We start from the raw sequence: 14,554 nt of genomic DNA, 5'->3' as shown, positions 1-14,554 counted from the left end.
ATATATGTACCTGTTATAATTTTGCATGAAAATTGCATGTTATTCCAAAGAAATGATGTGTTTTCATTCATTTTCATTACAATATTATAACTTTCTACACTTCTGAAAGAACTTATGTTTAAACACTGACATAACCAAGGATGTGTGGGCAGGGAAATATGATATTATACATAATGTAAATCGTGTGACTTGGACATGTTTCTTTGTATAACCCACACAATGACTGTGTTCTGTACCTCTCAGTGGTTCCCCAGCAGTGGTGACCTGAACAAATATAGGCTCACTCTCCAGACTCTCTTCCACCGAGTAGATACTGATGTTATAGAGCAGACCAGGGCGAAGGTCACCCAAGGTCACTGAGGTGGCAGTGTTGGGTAGATTCAGCTCAGTGCTGCCAGAACTACCTTCTTCAGATGGTGTGTAAACCACACGGTAGCCTAAACAAACAAGATCTATACTTGTCAGCATTTGTCTTCAGTGTATAATTTGTGTATAGGTGTATAATGTTTTATAATGTTTTGTGTTTCTAAAGACAGCCTGTGTTTACCTGTGATGGGAGCCAGAGGTTTAGACCAGCTGATAACAATGGCGGTCTCCCGCACATCCTCCACTTCAAAGTCAGAAATGGCATCAGGAGCTATGGAAACATACCAGACATAATCCAACAAGCTCACATCAGAAGATGAAATACTGTCTGATACAGTCAAATACAGTGTGTAAGAGTATTTGTCAACGGAAAATGCTATGTGAAATATAACATTATATAATATATACATAAGAATATATATATATATATATATATAATGTTTTTTCCCTTTGATTTTGAAGTAAATCGCGTGACCTGGACACGTTTCTACGTATAACCCAAATAGTAATGGTCTGCTGTACCTGTCAGGGGTTCCTCAGCAGTGGTGACCTGAACAAATATAGGCTCACTCTCCAGACTCTCTTCCACAGAGTAGATACTGATGTTATAGAGCAGACCAGGGCGAAGATCACCCAGGGTCACTGAGGTGGCAGTGTTGGGTAGATTCAGCTCAGTGCTGCCAGAACTACCTTCTTCAGATGGTGTGTAAACCACACGGTAGCCTAAACAAACAAGATCTATACTTGTCAGCATTTGTCTTCAGTGTATAATTTGTGTATAGGTGAAGGTGACATAATGTTTTGTGTTTCTAAAGTAGGCCCAGTTTACCTGTGATGGGAGCCAGAGGTTTAGACCAGCTGATAACAATGGTGGTCTTCCCCACATCCTCCACTTCATGGTCAGAAGGGGCATCAGGAGCTATGGAAACAGACCAAACATAAGCCAGCAAGATCATGTTATTAAAGTAATCTGTATTGCAAATGTCATTTCATTTTCACTGTGTGAGTTTACAAAGAAATAGAGAAATAAAGAGAATGATAGGAGACAGGGATGTCGAAATAAGTGATATGTCAGTACAAAGTTGATCCTAAAGATAAAACAAAAAGTCTTTCTACAGTATTGATAGTTCTTTATTTTATTACTGACTGTTTACTTGAATAATAATTTACTTCAATATAATCACTAATGATATAATGAAAACCCTAGTAGGAGATCTGAGAGGTCAGATATGGCACTTCCATGTGGTAAAATTCTTCTATAGTGTTACAAAGAGGAAGGGAGAGAGAGAAAGAGAACAAGAAAAGGCAAGAACGAGAAAGACAAGAAGAAAAACAGGCTCACCTGTGGTCTGAGAAGTGGTAAGGATCAGATTAGGCTCCCCTTGGTTGGTCACTTCATACACATTTACTGTGTACTTCCTGCCTGGGAGAAGCTCACTGATGTTCACTGATGAAGCCGTATGAGGCAGATCTGGAAATGATAAACAAGTTAGCAAGTATTACACCAAGACTCATTTGGTACATCAAGTTCTACAAATCAATTTAGGCCGAAGGTAGAGAAATAAATAAAATACTCATCTGAATAAACCATTGAAACCACATTTCAGATGCACATACTGACCCAAGACCATGGGCTGTCCAGTCTGCCCTCCCTCTTCACTCAGTTCATATTCCACCCTGAAACCAGACACTGTGTCTGATGCAGAAATCCACGAGATGACGAAGCTGCTGGAGGTGATCTCAGTCACAGATTCGGAAGTGTCCACCACAGGAGGGGGCTGTGTTGTATCTCCCTCAAATGTTGCCACTAGAGAAGAGATGGAAAAGAGAACATTAGTGAAACTGCTATGAAACGGCAAAAATGAGATGGCTTGCGAATACTGGACAAGCCTTAGGATACAATGTCTATATATTGATTCATTCTGTATTAGCACAAATACCTTTTCAACATTTGTACAATCTTTGCACTACAAAACATTTTTTGAGTATATTTTTATTGTATTGTATTGAATAGTTCTGTACTGTATTGTCAATTTCCTCCAAAGGATTAATAAAGTACCATCATATTATATCTTAAGCAACATCATCAATAAATGTAATGACAAAAGCCATTCACAAAGGTGGATGACCTACATGAACCATAGGTAGTGGTGAAGTCAAACCGAGTGACTTCTCTACGTCCGAAGTGCAGGATGCTGATGAGTTGACCCTCGTAAGTGATTCCTGGTTTCAGTCCAGCGATGGTATAAGAGTTCAAATGGCCAGGAATAGTGACCTCCATCCATTGGCTATGGGTGTTTTTCTGTTCAGAAATTAATAAGATGCAGCTCAATAGACTCCCTAACACAGTCACATTCTATTGTTTTGGCACAGGAATGAACTGGGTCCAAGAATGCACAGAAGAGGCTCACCTGTCTCCATTTGAGTATGTACTGTGTGATGTGCGCAGAAGACGGGGGATTCCATTGGATGGGGTGGGAGTTGGGCTGGTTGCCAGATTCTGTTATAATCACCTGGACTGGACGTTGACCACCTGATATACAGTATACAGACATGAGGATCTAAATCACTATAATTATACAGGGCACAAAACAGGTTCCTAAAAGATATTTGATATTTAAATCATATTTGAAGCCAAGAGCTACTGCATTTGTAATCTGTTTTCATAGGACACATATAGTGTCAGCCACACATGAGCTGCCCACACTTTGTTCACTGAATGCCTGATGCATATTGCTCAAAAAGAAATTAAGTATTTGAGTGCATGTTAAGCTCTATTCTGATTGGCTGACTTCATACAACTTCAGGTAATAAGGGCGCACAGGGTTTTTTGTTTTTCTTTTCTTTTTTCTTTAGTCCATCTGGAAACAAAGTGGAGTTAAAAAGGTTTCAGGTTGATACAAGTGCTTTTGAGGATGAAATATCACTTTATTTGTTCCAATATTTACCAAGTTAGTGACATCAAATAAAAAATATTTAGATTTTATTTTTTTATTTATTTTTTTGTTGTTGAGGGAATTAGTAGCATGTTTCTGTGAAATATACTGTACTTTTGGATGGGCAAAAGTATCACAGGTAAATTTTCAGCTATTTTTCAGTTTTTTCTGTATAATCATTTGTAGAGACTGCTGCGCCATTAGTTATTTAAGTACTTTGTTTTTACACTGCAGTCTATTATAGTGGTATTGTCTATTTACGATAAACCCATCCCTAATTGGCATTTAAAAACAAATGAATTAGTTGGTCACTTAACATGTCAGTCAGATGGTCTCTTCCATTCCAAGTAGGCAGTACTTGGCCGAAATAAGCAGCAATGTGGCTTTATACTGTTTAGGTCTGGCTACGCAAAACTATAAAACACCATGCAATTAACTCTCAGTGCTAATACTATTAAAACAACAAATACTGGTTATAATACAACAGAGAGTATCTGAACAGTGTTTGCATAACAACTGGCATATTGAGAACAAACTTAGATGTTTTCTGAGATAAAAATTGAATTAAGGATGTCAGAGGTGTTCTTAGAAAGAGTAAAAAATGTTTGTAGCATAATAGTGTGTTCTGTTCCTTTTGGGAGACACTGAAATGGGAAAGTTAACACTTCTCTATGAGATTCTTACCAGTTTCAGCACTGAGACATGAGGGGGAGAGGACACTCACTGACTATGATTACATGGACACCAGAAAGCAGCTTATTGAAAAAAAAAAAGGGAGTTATTGCAGGAAAACAGCATTCCCATTTACATGCACTGTATAAGTGGCATACTCTTTACTCCCATATACATGCGGCTCAGTTAGTAAGCAGCTTTCTACACAGCAACGTTATCCTAACCCCCGACACTTATGTAAATAACAAACATGGCATCTGAGGAAGACTTAGCTATTTTATTCTCTGTTGCTTCGCTTTATTTCCAGATATACCAGAGTTGTTGCTGTGTTTGTTTTCTTAACATTCCATCAAGACCTGCAGCGGAATTGCGCTGCAATAGTGGGGTTTCCCTCTTACTTCAAACTCTGGGACTCCCCCAATGTGCATATACACAAACATGAGGGACCGTCAGTATTTTACAGTGGTGTTTATAAATGGGTATAGTTTATAGTGTATATGCTTTTCCCACTTTACTCCCAGAAATGTTGAATTCTTTCCGCTGTGTTGACTTTTTTTGGGCTCCATCCTATGAAGTTTGTTATCCGGTCTGTCTATGCACATGCGTACTGTAAGAATGCCACTGTGTTAACATGATCACATTAAGCCACGTTCTTCAGGAGAAACATGGGTGTGTTAAACCGCTTTCTCTTTATTCCTTAAGTGGTAAAAGGAAATCAGCATTCTCATTTACATGATGTTTCAGAACGCTGCTTTCTGCAAAAACCCTGGAATAAACTGTTTTCTTAAGTGCGTGTAAACATGGTCATTGTCTCATGCTTTCAAAGCTTGAAATCCAGCAGACAAACCTCAGCAACATGTTACTTTTCTGAAGTAGTACATTTCTAATATTATTTATCTAACACATTTCCCAACACTGTATTTAAAACTAATTTTACTTCAAGTGTCCTCTAGCCTCATATGGCAATATCACCAAATTGCCTCTGATCCCAGGCTTTCATTTCAATCTGGTCCCCATTTCTCCCAATTAATGCCATGACAGCCCACTGGCAGTGTAGTCTGTATACAGCATTTAAAGCTCACTTAGTCTGCACAACGCTCTGCCAGCTTGCACCAGCCTAACCCCCACTATTCCCAGCCCTCTCACAGCTGGGCGCCATTACTAAGGGTTATTGCCTCTACTTACATTGAGCAAAGGGACCACTTTTGACCATAATAAGCTTTCAGAATTGGAGGGGGAAAAAAAACATTATAAATGTGTGATCTTCAAGGGGGAGTGTTGTGTTTGTGTATAAATTCATATAAAAACACAAATCTCACTTCTGCTAAATGTGACTGGATTAAGACAACCAGCATAGCAGTAATTTGCTAAAAATGTTTCTCTACCAAAGTTTCAAACTTGAGTCAACAATGTCATTAACGATGGAAACTATATAATCGTTGAATGACTTTACAGATTCCATGGCAAGGCAAGCAGAAAAAGTAACAGGTTTTGTTGAAATTCAAGTAAATTGACTGCACAGGCTGAAAGAACCTCAATATCAAACAAACAACACCAAAAGGGCTGTGGGGGGTGATTGAGACAGCTGTGGGTGTATGTCCAGAGAACTTCAGAGAACAGACAAAGTCACAGACCCACCCAAATCAAGGTGTGGATTAGGACATCTGAAAGCCAACATCCTTGACACTGCCAGATGACGAGCATTTGTTTAAAGTTGTAAAATAAAAGATCACAAGGAAGAGCAAACACTAATCGCTACTCCAGCAAAGCACCTGGGAGAAAAGGCAAACAGCACCCTTGCTCTCAGTAAACATCTGGAAGCCTTTGACTTCCAAACCTCACCCCTCCCCACCCATGCCCACAAGACTGCTAATAGAAGCGCACAGCTTGACCCACATACACGAGTGAGAGAACATATGTCCCATAAAATATCACCCGAAAAGATGCCTTTTACTCACCAGGGAAAGATTGCTGAGGCTCGCATCTTAACTCTCCAATTCCATTTCCATAACAGTAACACCTGTAGCGGATTCCCTGGATCACTTTGTCCCAAGACTCTCCGATCTGATAGAACACTTTAGTCTCCGGCTCCTGGCAGTGATCTGGAAATGGAAATCAGAGTAACATGGTCATTATCTAATCATTAGCTCAAGCATTCTAATTGTTTCAAGAAAAGTTCATTTAAGCAAATGTCCCATTTCCTCAATGGCTTCCTCCTAATACCAGTGCCCACTAAAATTATCTCTACCTCTTTTCTTATTACTAATACTGTAGAATAAAAGGAGATAACTGATGGCTCACCGATAGCGTCACACTTCCAGCGTCCACGGCCTTGACCAAAACAGGTGCAGTTCATCATGTAGCCTTCATCGTGCCGTTTAGTGAAAGTCTGGTTTACTTCGTAGGTCAAATTATCCACAATGCACTGGTCTGAAACATGAAGAGACACTTATATAATGGATTCCTTCACTAGTCATCACTAGACTTCATCACATCAAAACCCCAGAAAGGGAGAGAGAAAGAATTTTATTTCCTGTCCTTAATACACATACAGCTGTGACCTCTCACCTTTGAGTTGCGAGTAGGCGACGCAGCTCCATTCTCCACGGCCATTGCCCACACATGTACAGCGCATCATGTGACCCAGGACATCATGGCGTCTGTCCCACTGATCACCCACATGATACATCACACCCTCATTTGTGGTACACACCTCCTCATGGGCTAATGGAAATAAATCAAGTTAACCATTTACATCAGTCATATCAAACTATAAACCTGGAGAAAATGCTATTACTCCTACGCTACGACAATGTATGCATTTCATCAATACTTGCCAAACTAAAATTGAAGTATTTTTTAATTATACACTTATTAAAAGCCCCTGTGATAATCTCATTACTCTATTCACAAACTTCTGGCTCTGAAGCTACCAAATGATGCTCAACTCTCCTGCCAAAAATGTGTGCGCGGGTCAAGAAAATCTAGGCGGCATGCGTGGGTCATGAAAATCTAGGCAGCGTGCAGTCAAGCCGCGTGGCTGTGCTGATGATGCAATTTGCATCACACATACTGTGCACAGAGCAATCCACAATGCGGATACCCGGAGTATAAGCCTTAAGTCCTTCTAACAAGAAGCATTAAGTATTGTGGGAGCCATTCAAAATGAATGGGAATTTGAGGTACTGAAGTTGTTCTCTTGAGATGTGGCCAATAGATTTCAGCATTAATAATCTGCTAAACAAATTGGGGGTCAATTAAGGCAAAACAGCCAAAACGAATAACTATCACAAAAGGCCTTATTGTTTTAACTGGGAAATCACTGATTAGGACATCTGGGTTATAAGAAAGGGATGAGAGTGGGTAAATAGCTCCAAGGTTAAGAGTGGAGGAGGCTGCTCTGAACACAGCTGCCCTGGAGGCCAGCCAGATGTATATGCTCCACTGCCAGCTAGACTCTGGTCCCAAGTCAACTTCCCTTTGTCTGCAGCCCTGCACAGCCGAGGGCCATGGCTATCAGAGATGGACAGAAATGTGTGCATAAAAAAAGACTGCTGCTTCTAAAGTACAATTGTTAAAATGTGCTCTTCCTTTGACAATCACTGGACACATTCAGTAAAAACCACAGTACATCCAGTGGCCACAAACTGTATCACACTTATGACACACTATGACATACAGAGAAGTTTATCAGGTTTAAAAATACAAAAGATATATTGATAAAAATTAAGACAAAAGTATTTTAGACCTAAGAAGAATTTTTGGTTGGGGAAACATTCATGGAACATGTCCATAGTTAATGTGATGAGCTATTTTACACCAGTCGGCACTCTGCTAGGACACCTGTGTGAACTTGAGGGGAACTGACTTCATACATCCACTAACCAAAATAAAAGTTGGTTAAACATTGCTAAGAAGAGTAAAGTTAGTTCTGAGAAAAGGTCTAGCACCATTTGTCTGCAGATGCCACTTGGTTTGATATTTGTATGAACATTGTCCTTCTGCTTAGGGACAAAAATCTGTACCCCTGACAAAACAGACACCACATAGCAACACAAAGAGCAGCCCCACCTTCCACATATTTTCAGTCACTGAATCTCAGCACTATCAATAAACTCTCTAGGGTTCGCCTGGCACTAACTGTCACCTTTGTGTCAGAGACAACCATCAGTGCTCATTCAGCAGGAGGCGTTTATGTAAATATGGTTGAATAGGTGCTGAGTGATCTTTTGTTCTACATTGTTAACATCCTCATCTTAACGGTTACCAGATCACCTCCCACAAAGATCACAAGGTTATTAAAAGGCTGTGAGACATTGCACGTAATGACACCTTTATCCTTCCAATTTTTTTCTAATATGCATCTAGAAAGGGGCATGGGAGGCAAGACAAGCAAATATTTAACAGACCTGGACTACAGCCTCTCGCAGTATCTTGGAAATGTTGAAGATAAAATGTTTTGCTCAAGGTTATTCATTTCCAGAACAGCTGCAAGCTTAAAATGATTTAATAATATTAACTCTGCAGCCTCCTTTGGGCCAAGTTCCAGTCAAGTCCTGACCCGCTCCAACATTTACTGGTAGTGTAAAACCAGCACTTACCTGCCATGGGGCAAAAGCCAAAGCGCTGCTCTCTGTCATAGTCATAGGTGGTGCCACACCATTTCATGCCATCTCTTCTGCCATCAGCAGTGCAGTCAGTGTAGTTACGGCCATTGAAGAGGAATGGGAAGTGGCACAAGGCACCATTTGAGTTTCCTCCTCTGGTTGCCACCAAAACTAAAAGACAGAGATATTTACTCATCAGTGAGAAACAAGTAAATAAGTAGTCAATTTAACAGAAACTTTTTTTTCCAAAGCAACTATGAGTATATTTATTATGCGTACAATCATCCTAGAGCAAAATGGGGATAAGTGCTTTGCTCAAAGGCTAAATTGTCATGGCTCATGGATTGAAGCTCGAAATAGCATCCTTCTAGTTACCAGATCTGAGCCAAATCTGCACAAACCCACACCAAATCTAGCCTCTTAAGGATAAATAAGAATCAACATGAAACTTGCTTAAATTGATAAGAGAAAAACCATGTAGATATAAACTAGAGATTTTTAGGGGCCGTTCACACAAAATTGTTTTTGCGAGAATCTACTCTGTTTTTCAAATGTATTTCTATGTGAACATGCATCAGACGGACGTTTTTGACCGTTGAACGACCGCTTGCTGTTTTTTTAGTGTCTCGTGAAGGAGCGCCTCGTTTTTTACACTTTGTGTCAATTTAAAAAGTTTGAGAAACGTTAGAAACTTTTCAAAATGAGTCTGAAGACACCTGCATTCTATTTTGTGCGCTGGGTCTAGCTTTTTTTAGCACAAGAATGCATTCGGTCTGAACGACCCCTAAGGCTACTGATATGACTGGAGCCTTTATTTCATGTGAAAACTTTTTTTATTAGAGAAAAATTATTGAGTGCACCCTTAAGCTATGAGTGGACTTTAAACTAGTCAAGAAAATCAAACTACTAACTATGATATCCATTTTTTTCTCACCATTGTTCCCAGTACAGAAGGAGTACTTGTAGTCTTTCTCAAAGTCGGATGAGGTGCTACACCAGAGCTGTCCATCACTGCGGCCCTCAGAAGTGCAGGAGTAGAACGTTTTTCCCATGAACACAAAAGGGAACACACAAGGCTGGCCATCTGAGCTACCACCATACACCTGAGACTGGCCCTCTGTATAAACATACATCACGTCACACAATGAAAAACTCAGATATGCCAATTCAGTCACATACATCAGCTGAAAGATGTGATGAATGAAGACACTAACCCCAATCTTCACAGCTTACACCGTTACCCAAGCAGGTACACAACAACTGTTTGCTGCCTTGGGTCTTGATCCAGCGCATGCCTAGGGAGTAGGAAAGACCTCTGTCTGTCAGACAGGTTCCCTCTGCAGGGTACTCTGGTACTGCCACTGGGTGCAATACTGCAGTCTGGGCATTGGTAATCACTCGAGACCCAGTACCTAGTGTACAAATAACAAGAATACAGATTTTGTCTCCATATTCCTCCACATGTCTTTGGTGAGTAAAGTAGTAAAACAGTTCATCCAAAATGACAAATAATAATTTACTCACCTTCATACTGCTCCAAACCCATTTGCACTTATTTTTTCTGGTAGAACATTAAAGGAGAATTTTGAAGAATCTTCACGCATCTTTTTTTCATACAATGACAGTTCATAGTGACCACGTTTGACAGACTCCAAAAAGGGCAAAAAACACCAAGAAAAGCACTATAAATGTAGTGAATTATTCTCGTGTGCTATATATCAAGTCTTCTGAAGTCATATGACAGCTGCATTTTAGGTGCCATAATTAATTAATTTGGGGGGGGGGGGCATTTTTTTATAGCACTTTCTTGGTGTTTTTTTATTTTGCATGAATGGGGCCTCACCCGGGATATGAATCCAGGATCTCTCGCAAGAACAGGAGCACTACATAAGAGGGCTTTTACCCCTTTAAAAGCATGCTGACAGTCAACGGACCATATGAAAGGTTTAGACGGATTTAACAAACAAGTGAGGGGGTGGAAAACAGTTTCCTACAGAAACTGCGCCGCCATGCCTAGAAATCTGCATAACTTACTTCTGGTGGTGGGAACCGGAAAGTCGGCAATGGCTGTAACCTTGGACTCCACAGGCCGAATTTGACCTTGCCCAACCTCTTTACCAAGGTATGTGGCTGTCACTTGTATAAACTCACATTCTGCCAAATTTATAGTAAGTGAAGCTTTTGCTAGGCATTCAAAAACTGTGTAGAAGTGAGATGTGGTATGACCATTCTGATGAGTATACTACCAGGTCATCTACGTGTGCATTGCAATTAGGCACACTGCAATGCACACATCCAAGACCAAACTGACCAGTCTTTGAAACGTCAAAAGACAGGCATGGTCACTATGAACTGTCATATGGAAAATAGCACCAAGATTTTTTAAATTCTCCTTTTTTAATGTACGGGTTTGAAACGACATGCTGGTGAGTAAATTTTCATTTATATTTACATTTATGCATTTGGCAGACGCTTTTATCCAAAGCAACTTACAGTGCACTTATTACAGGGACAATCCCCCTGGAGCAACCTGGAGTTAAGTGCCTTGCTCAAGGACACAATGGTGATTTTCAACATAAAAACTGAATTATTTTTCCTTTTTGGGTGAACTATTCCTTTAAGAATAGTATTAATGTGAGTTTCTTACCCAGGCTAGTAGAGTGCATTGACACATGTTTCTCACACTTCCATTCTCCACGTCCATTACCAGTACATAAACACTGTAGCACATGCCCTTGAGAATCTGTTTTGCTCCATGTGTCTCCGATACGGTAAGAAGTGCGCATTTCCTGGTCGTTACAGCGGTCTGTGATGCACAACACACAAAATCAGATGGATCTCACCACAACCGTGTTGCTATTCTTCAAAATAACAAAATAATTTTTAAGTACACAACATAAAAAAGCAGAGAGGTGAAAGTTTTTCCCTCTACTTTCCACTTTACAATGTCCTTGCACTGATGCCAGAGGGTTTAACTACACTGGTTTTGAGTGGATAATTAAAGTGCAATCCAATTGGACAAATGGACGAGTTGGATTGGAGGTATGTGTGGTTTGGACTGTTCCACTACTCTTAAAAGGTTGAAGTGGTTTTCTTACTTTTAGATGTGCATGTGATGCGTCCATTTCCTTCCCCTAGACAGGTGCAGTCCACGATCATCCAGCCTTGGTAGGGTTTCTCCCAGGTCTCACCAACCACATAGGATGTACCAGCTGAATTGTCATAACAACGCTCCGCTATCAAGCAAAGAAAAAAGGGGGAGAAAATGGATTTAACATCTGTACTGGTGGATCTTGAGAGTTTTAACTCTAATATGATGCATTTCAGTTCCATTCCTTCATTCCCAATCCCACTTTAATTAATTTAAAAGGTTAGTTCACCCAAAAATGGAAATTCTCATGTCATTCCAAACCTGTATGTTGTTATAATGCTGAATAGTGACATAATACATGTTCTTTACACTAAAGCTATCGTACAGCTTCAGAAGACTTGGAATATAGTGCACAAGTTGTATGGACTACTTCATGACATTTTTTTTTTTTTTTTTGACAGCTTGACAGCCCCCGGTCACCAGTATTAAGATTTTTACATTTGTGTGTGTGTGTGTGTGTGTTTTTTTTTCTGTGGAAAAAATAACAGGATAGGAGTTTGGAACCAAATAACACAATTTTCATTTTTGGGTGAACTGTTCCTTTAACAGTAAAAGCTCACCAACAGCTTTGCAGGTCCACTCTCCTTTCCCATTGCCTAAACAGACACACTCCAGCATGTAGTCTCCAGTGTCATGCGGTCTCCTCCAGGTGTCTCCAATCTTGTAGGATTGCCCTCCCTCATGACAGCGGTCTACAACAGTGGCCAATTAGGTAAACAGAAGCACAACTCCAATACGTATCATTCCCAGACTGCAGTAAAGTGCAGTAAAGGAAAGTTCCAGTCTACTCACTCGCAATGGTGCAACTGATTTTCCCTCGACCAGAGCCAATGCAAGTGCAGTCCCAGATCATCCCATCTTTGGGCCTCTCATAAGTTTCTCCAACTCGATAGGAGCGGCTATTTACTTTATCATAGCAGGTCTCCTCAGCTGGGAACACACATGCACATTGTTCTTCACACTATTCACTATTAACACTCATCTTAAAGATGTCATATGCAATAACCCCTGTTTACAGTCCTCAGTGTGTGCTACCTGTATTTGCAAAATGCAAAAACACAAGCATTATATTAACTATTAATTCAGCCGAGTCAGGAATCGTTCTTCAGCACATCATTTGGCCAATACATTTCCATGAAGTTTCCATGAATTGTTTTTGTTTTTTTTGAAAGGTGCACATAATTAACTATTCTCAGTCAGTCATGATTAATTTAATCCATGTGTGAATTAAAGTGTCCAATAACAGGGCTTTAACTAAGATTAAGCGAATAGTATTAGGCTGGTCATGTGATTATAACATGGCCGCCCCCATGAGGGGACCCTCTCCATGTAGAATAAAACTTTTATAAGGTTACTGATATGACTGGAGTCATCATCTCATGTGAGTGCACATTACTTTGTACATATGTTTCAAAATGACTGTTCATTTCTTTAGGAGTAAAACTTTTTTTAATGAGGAAAAATTACTGTGTACACTTTTAAGGATCATTTTACAGAGATTGCACTCAAAAAGAGCAATTTTTTTTAGCCGATTAAATAGTTCAGAGCTGAGAATAACTAGAAATAATAAGTAAATATATTTCTACAATCCAAACTCCCATGACTTTTTAATAATTTATTCCTTTCCATTACTTTTCCAGTTCCCTGATACTATAGTCATGGAAAAGCTGGGTCAAAAGTCAGAACTAACGTGGAGGAACTCACCATCGGGCTTTGATTTACACTTAATACCAGAGACTCCGTGACAAGTGCAGAGCAGAGTGCTGCCCCGATAACTGCGCTCCCACTGCTGTCCAACTCCATAAAACTGACCATTCTCGACACAGCCATCTGCAGAGGACACAATAGCACTCTCTGAGCTCTAAAACATTCATAAACAACTTTCTCAACAACAAACCATGAAAATAAATAAATAAATAAATAAATAAATAAATAAATAAAATAAAATCAGGAACCCTGATGTGCATTTGCCAGCTTTTAAAACACAATTATCTTTCAAAGTCATAAGATTCATTCATTTTTCATTTGGTTTATTAGCGTGCGCAAAACCCCAAAGATGCGACTAAACGGTCCATTCTCTCAAGGCACTTTAGTTGTAAACAAAATCAGACAAATTGGTGATCGCACCTACCTTGGGATACAGATGACACCGAGTGTTCCTGAGCTTGTCTCCTATGTTTCCCCGTCGCTTTCGGCATACACTGCACAGCGCAGGCGAGCAAAGCCACTGCCAGCGCCGTGCCCAAAGGGCCACCCGACATTTTCACAAGTGAGATGAAGCAGCAGTTGTACAAAAATAGTTAACCCTTCTTTTCTTGGGGGCTTGAGGAGACGCACTTCACTTGCTGAGGTTTTCAGGCTCACCGCAGCTTCTCCAAGTTTCCAAGCACTCGTTGCACTCTCTCTGTGCGTCCTGCCCCTCCAACTCTCTTGCGCACCTCTGTGGAGAGCTCAGATGTGCGGAGTGCTTTTATTTGACCTCAACTTTCCGCCCGGGCGGAGGAACAACCCTTACACACGCGTAGGAGAGCGTCATATTAGCTCGATCCTTCTTCTTCTTCTTCTTCTTCTTTTTTTGTTTTTTGTTTTTTGTTTTTGTTTTTTGTTTTTTGCGGGGGGGGGGGGGCACTGTCAATGCAGGCACTGTCAATGCAGTTCACTCACTTTCAGTTTTAAATTTAAAAAAGAATCTGCATTTGATTTTCTACTCCAGTGTTCAATAAGTGACCCAAATCGACCCAGTCCATTTCGAGTCACAGTATTTCGTAAGGAAACTACTAATCTATTAGAGATCATGCTACAGTTGAAGTACATGGAAGTTC

The 14,554-nt window shown here is 40.1% G+C and overlaps 1 protein-coding gene across 37 annotated transcripts in view; it reads right to left on the bottom strand.

Moving 5' to 3' along the window:
• The window catches only part of fn1a (fibronectin 1a), a 49,166-nt gene extending 34,990 nt beyond the window's left edge, over positions 1–14,176 (bottom strand). For 17 of the 37 annotated variants that reach the window (XM_051708976.1, XM_051708989.1, XM_051708965.1 and 14 more), the window contains exons 1-20: positions 13,864–14,176; positions 13,437–13,562; positions 12,525–12,662; positions 12,293–12,424; positions 11,680–11,817; positions 11,229–11,387; positions 9,796–9,993; positions 9,516–9,698; positions 8,576–8,752; positions 6,543–6,698; positions 6,276–6,404; positions 5,933–6,076; positions 2,778–2,899; positions 2,500–2,668; positions 1,988–2,173; positions 1,709–1,837; positions 1,196–1,285; positions 889–1,089; positions 548–637; positions 237–437 (exon numbers count right to left, since the gene is read on the bottom strand). In XM_051708976.1, the coding sequence (XP_051564936.1) occupies positions 237–437; positions 548–637; positions 889–1,089; positions 1,196–1,285; positions 1,709–1,837; positions 1,988–2,173; positions 2,500–2,668; positions 2,778–2,899; positions 5,933–6,076; positions 6,276–6,404; positions 6,543–6,698; positions 8,576–8,752; positions 9,516–9,698; positions 9,796–9,993; positions 11,229–11,387; positions 11,680–11,817; positions 12,293–12,424; positions 12,525–12,662; positions 13,437–13,562; positions 13,864–13,993 (2,998 nt within the window). In that variant the 5' untranslated portion in view covers positions 13,994–14,176. The remainder of the gene's footprint in view (positions 1–236; positions 438–547; positions 638–888; positions 1,090–1,195; positions 1,286–1,708; positions 1,838–1,987; positions 2,174–2,499; positions 2,669–2,777; positions 2,900–5,932; positions 6,077–6,275; positions 6,405–6,542; positions 6,699–8,575; positions 8,753–9,515; positions 9,699–9,795; positions 9,994–11,228; positions 11,388–11,679; positions 11,818–12,292; positions 12,425–12,524; positions 12,663–13,436; positions 13,563–13,863) is intronic. The other 20 variants (XM_051708979.1, XM_051708992.1, XM_051709000.1 and 17 more) reach the window with 11 other exon arrangements.
• Positions 14,177–14,554: the final 378 nt, after the last annotated feature.

Source organism: Myxocyprinus asiaticus, chromosome 10, assembly GCF_019703515.2.
Source record: "Myxocyprinus asiaticus isolate MX2 ecotype Aquarium Trade chromosome 10, UBuf_Myxa_2, whole genome shotgun sequence".
Taxonomy (NCBI): domain Eukaryota; kingdom Metazoa; phylum Chordata; class Actinopteri; order Cypriniformes; family Catostomidae; genus Myxocyprinus; species Myxocyprinus asiaticus.
Note: the sequence above shows the minus strand (reverse complement) of the source record. Positions and strands in the feature narration are given on the sequence as shown.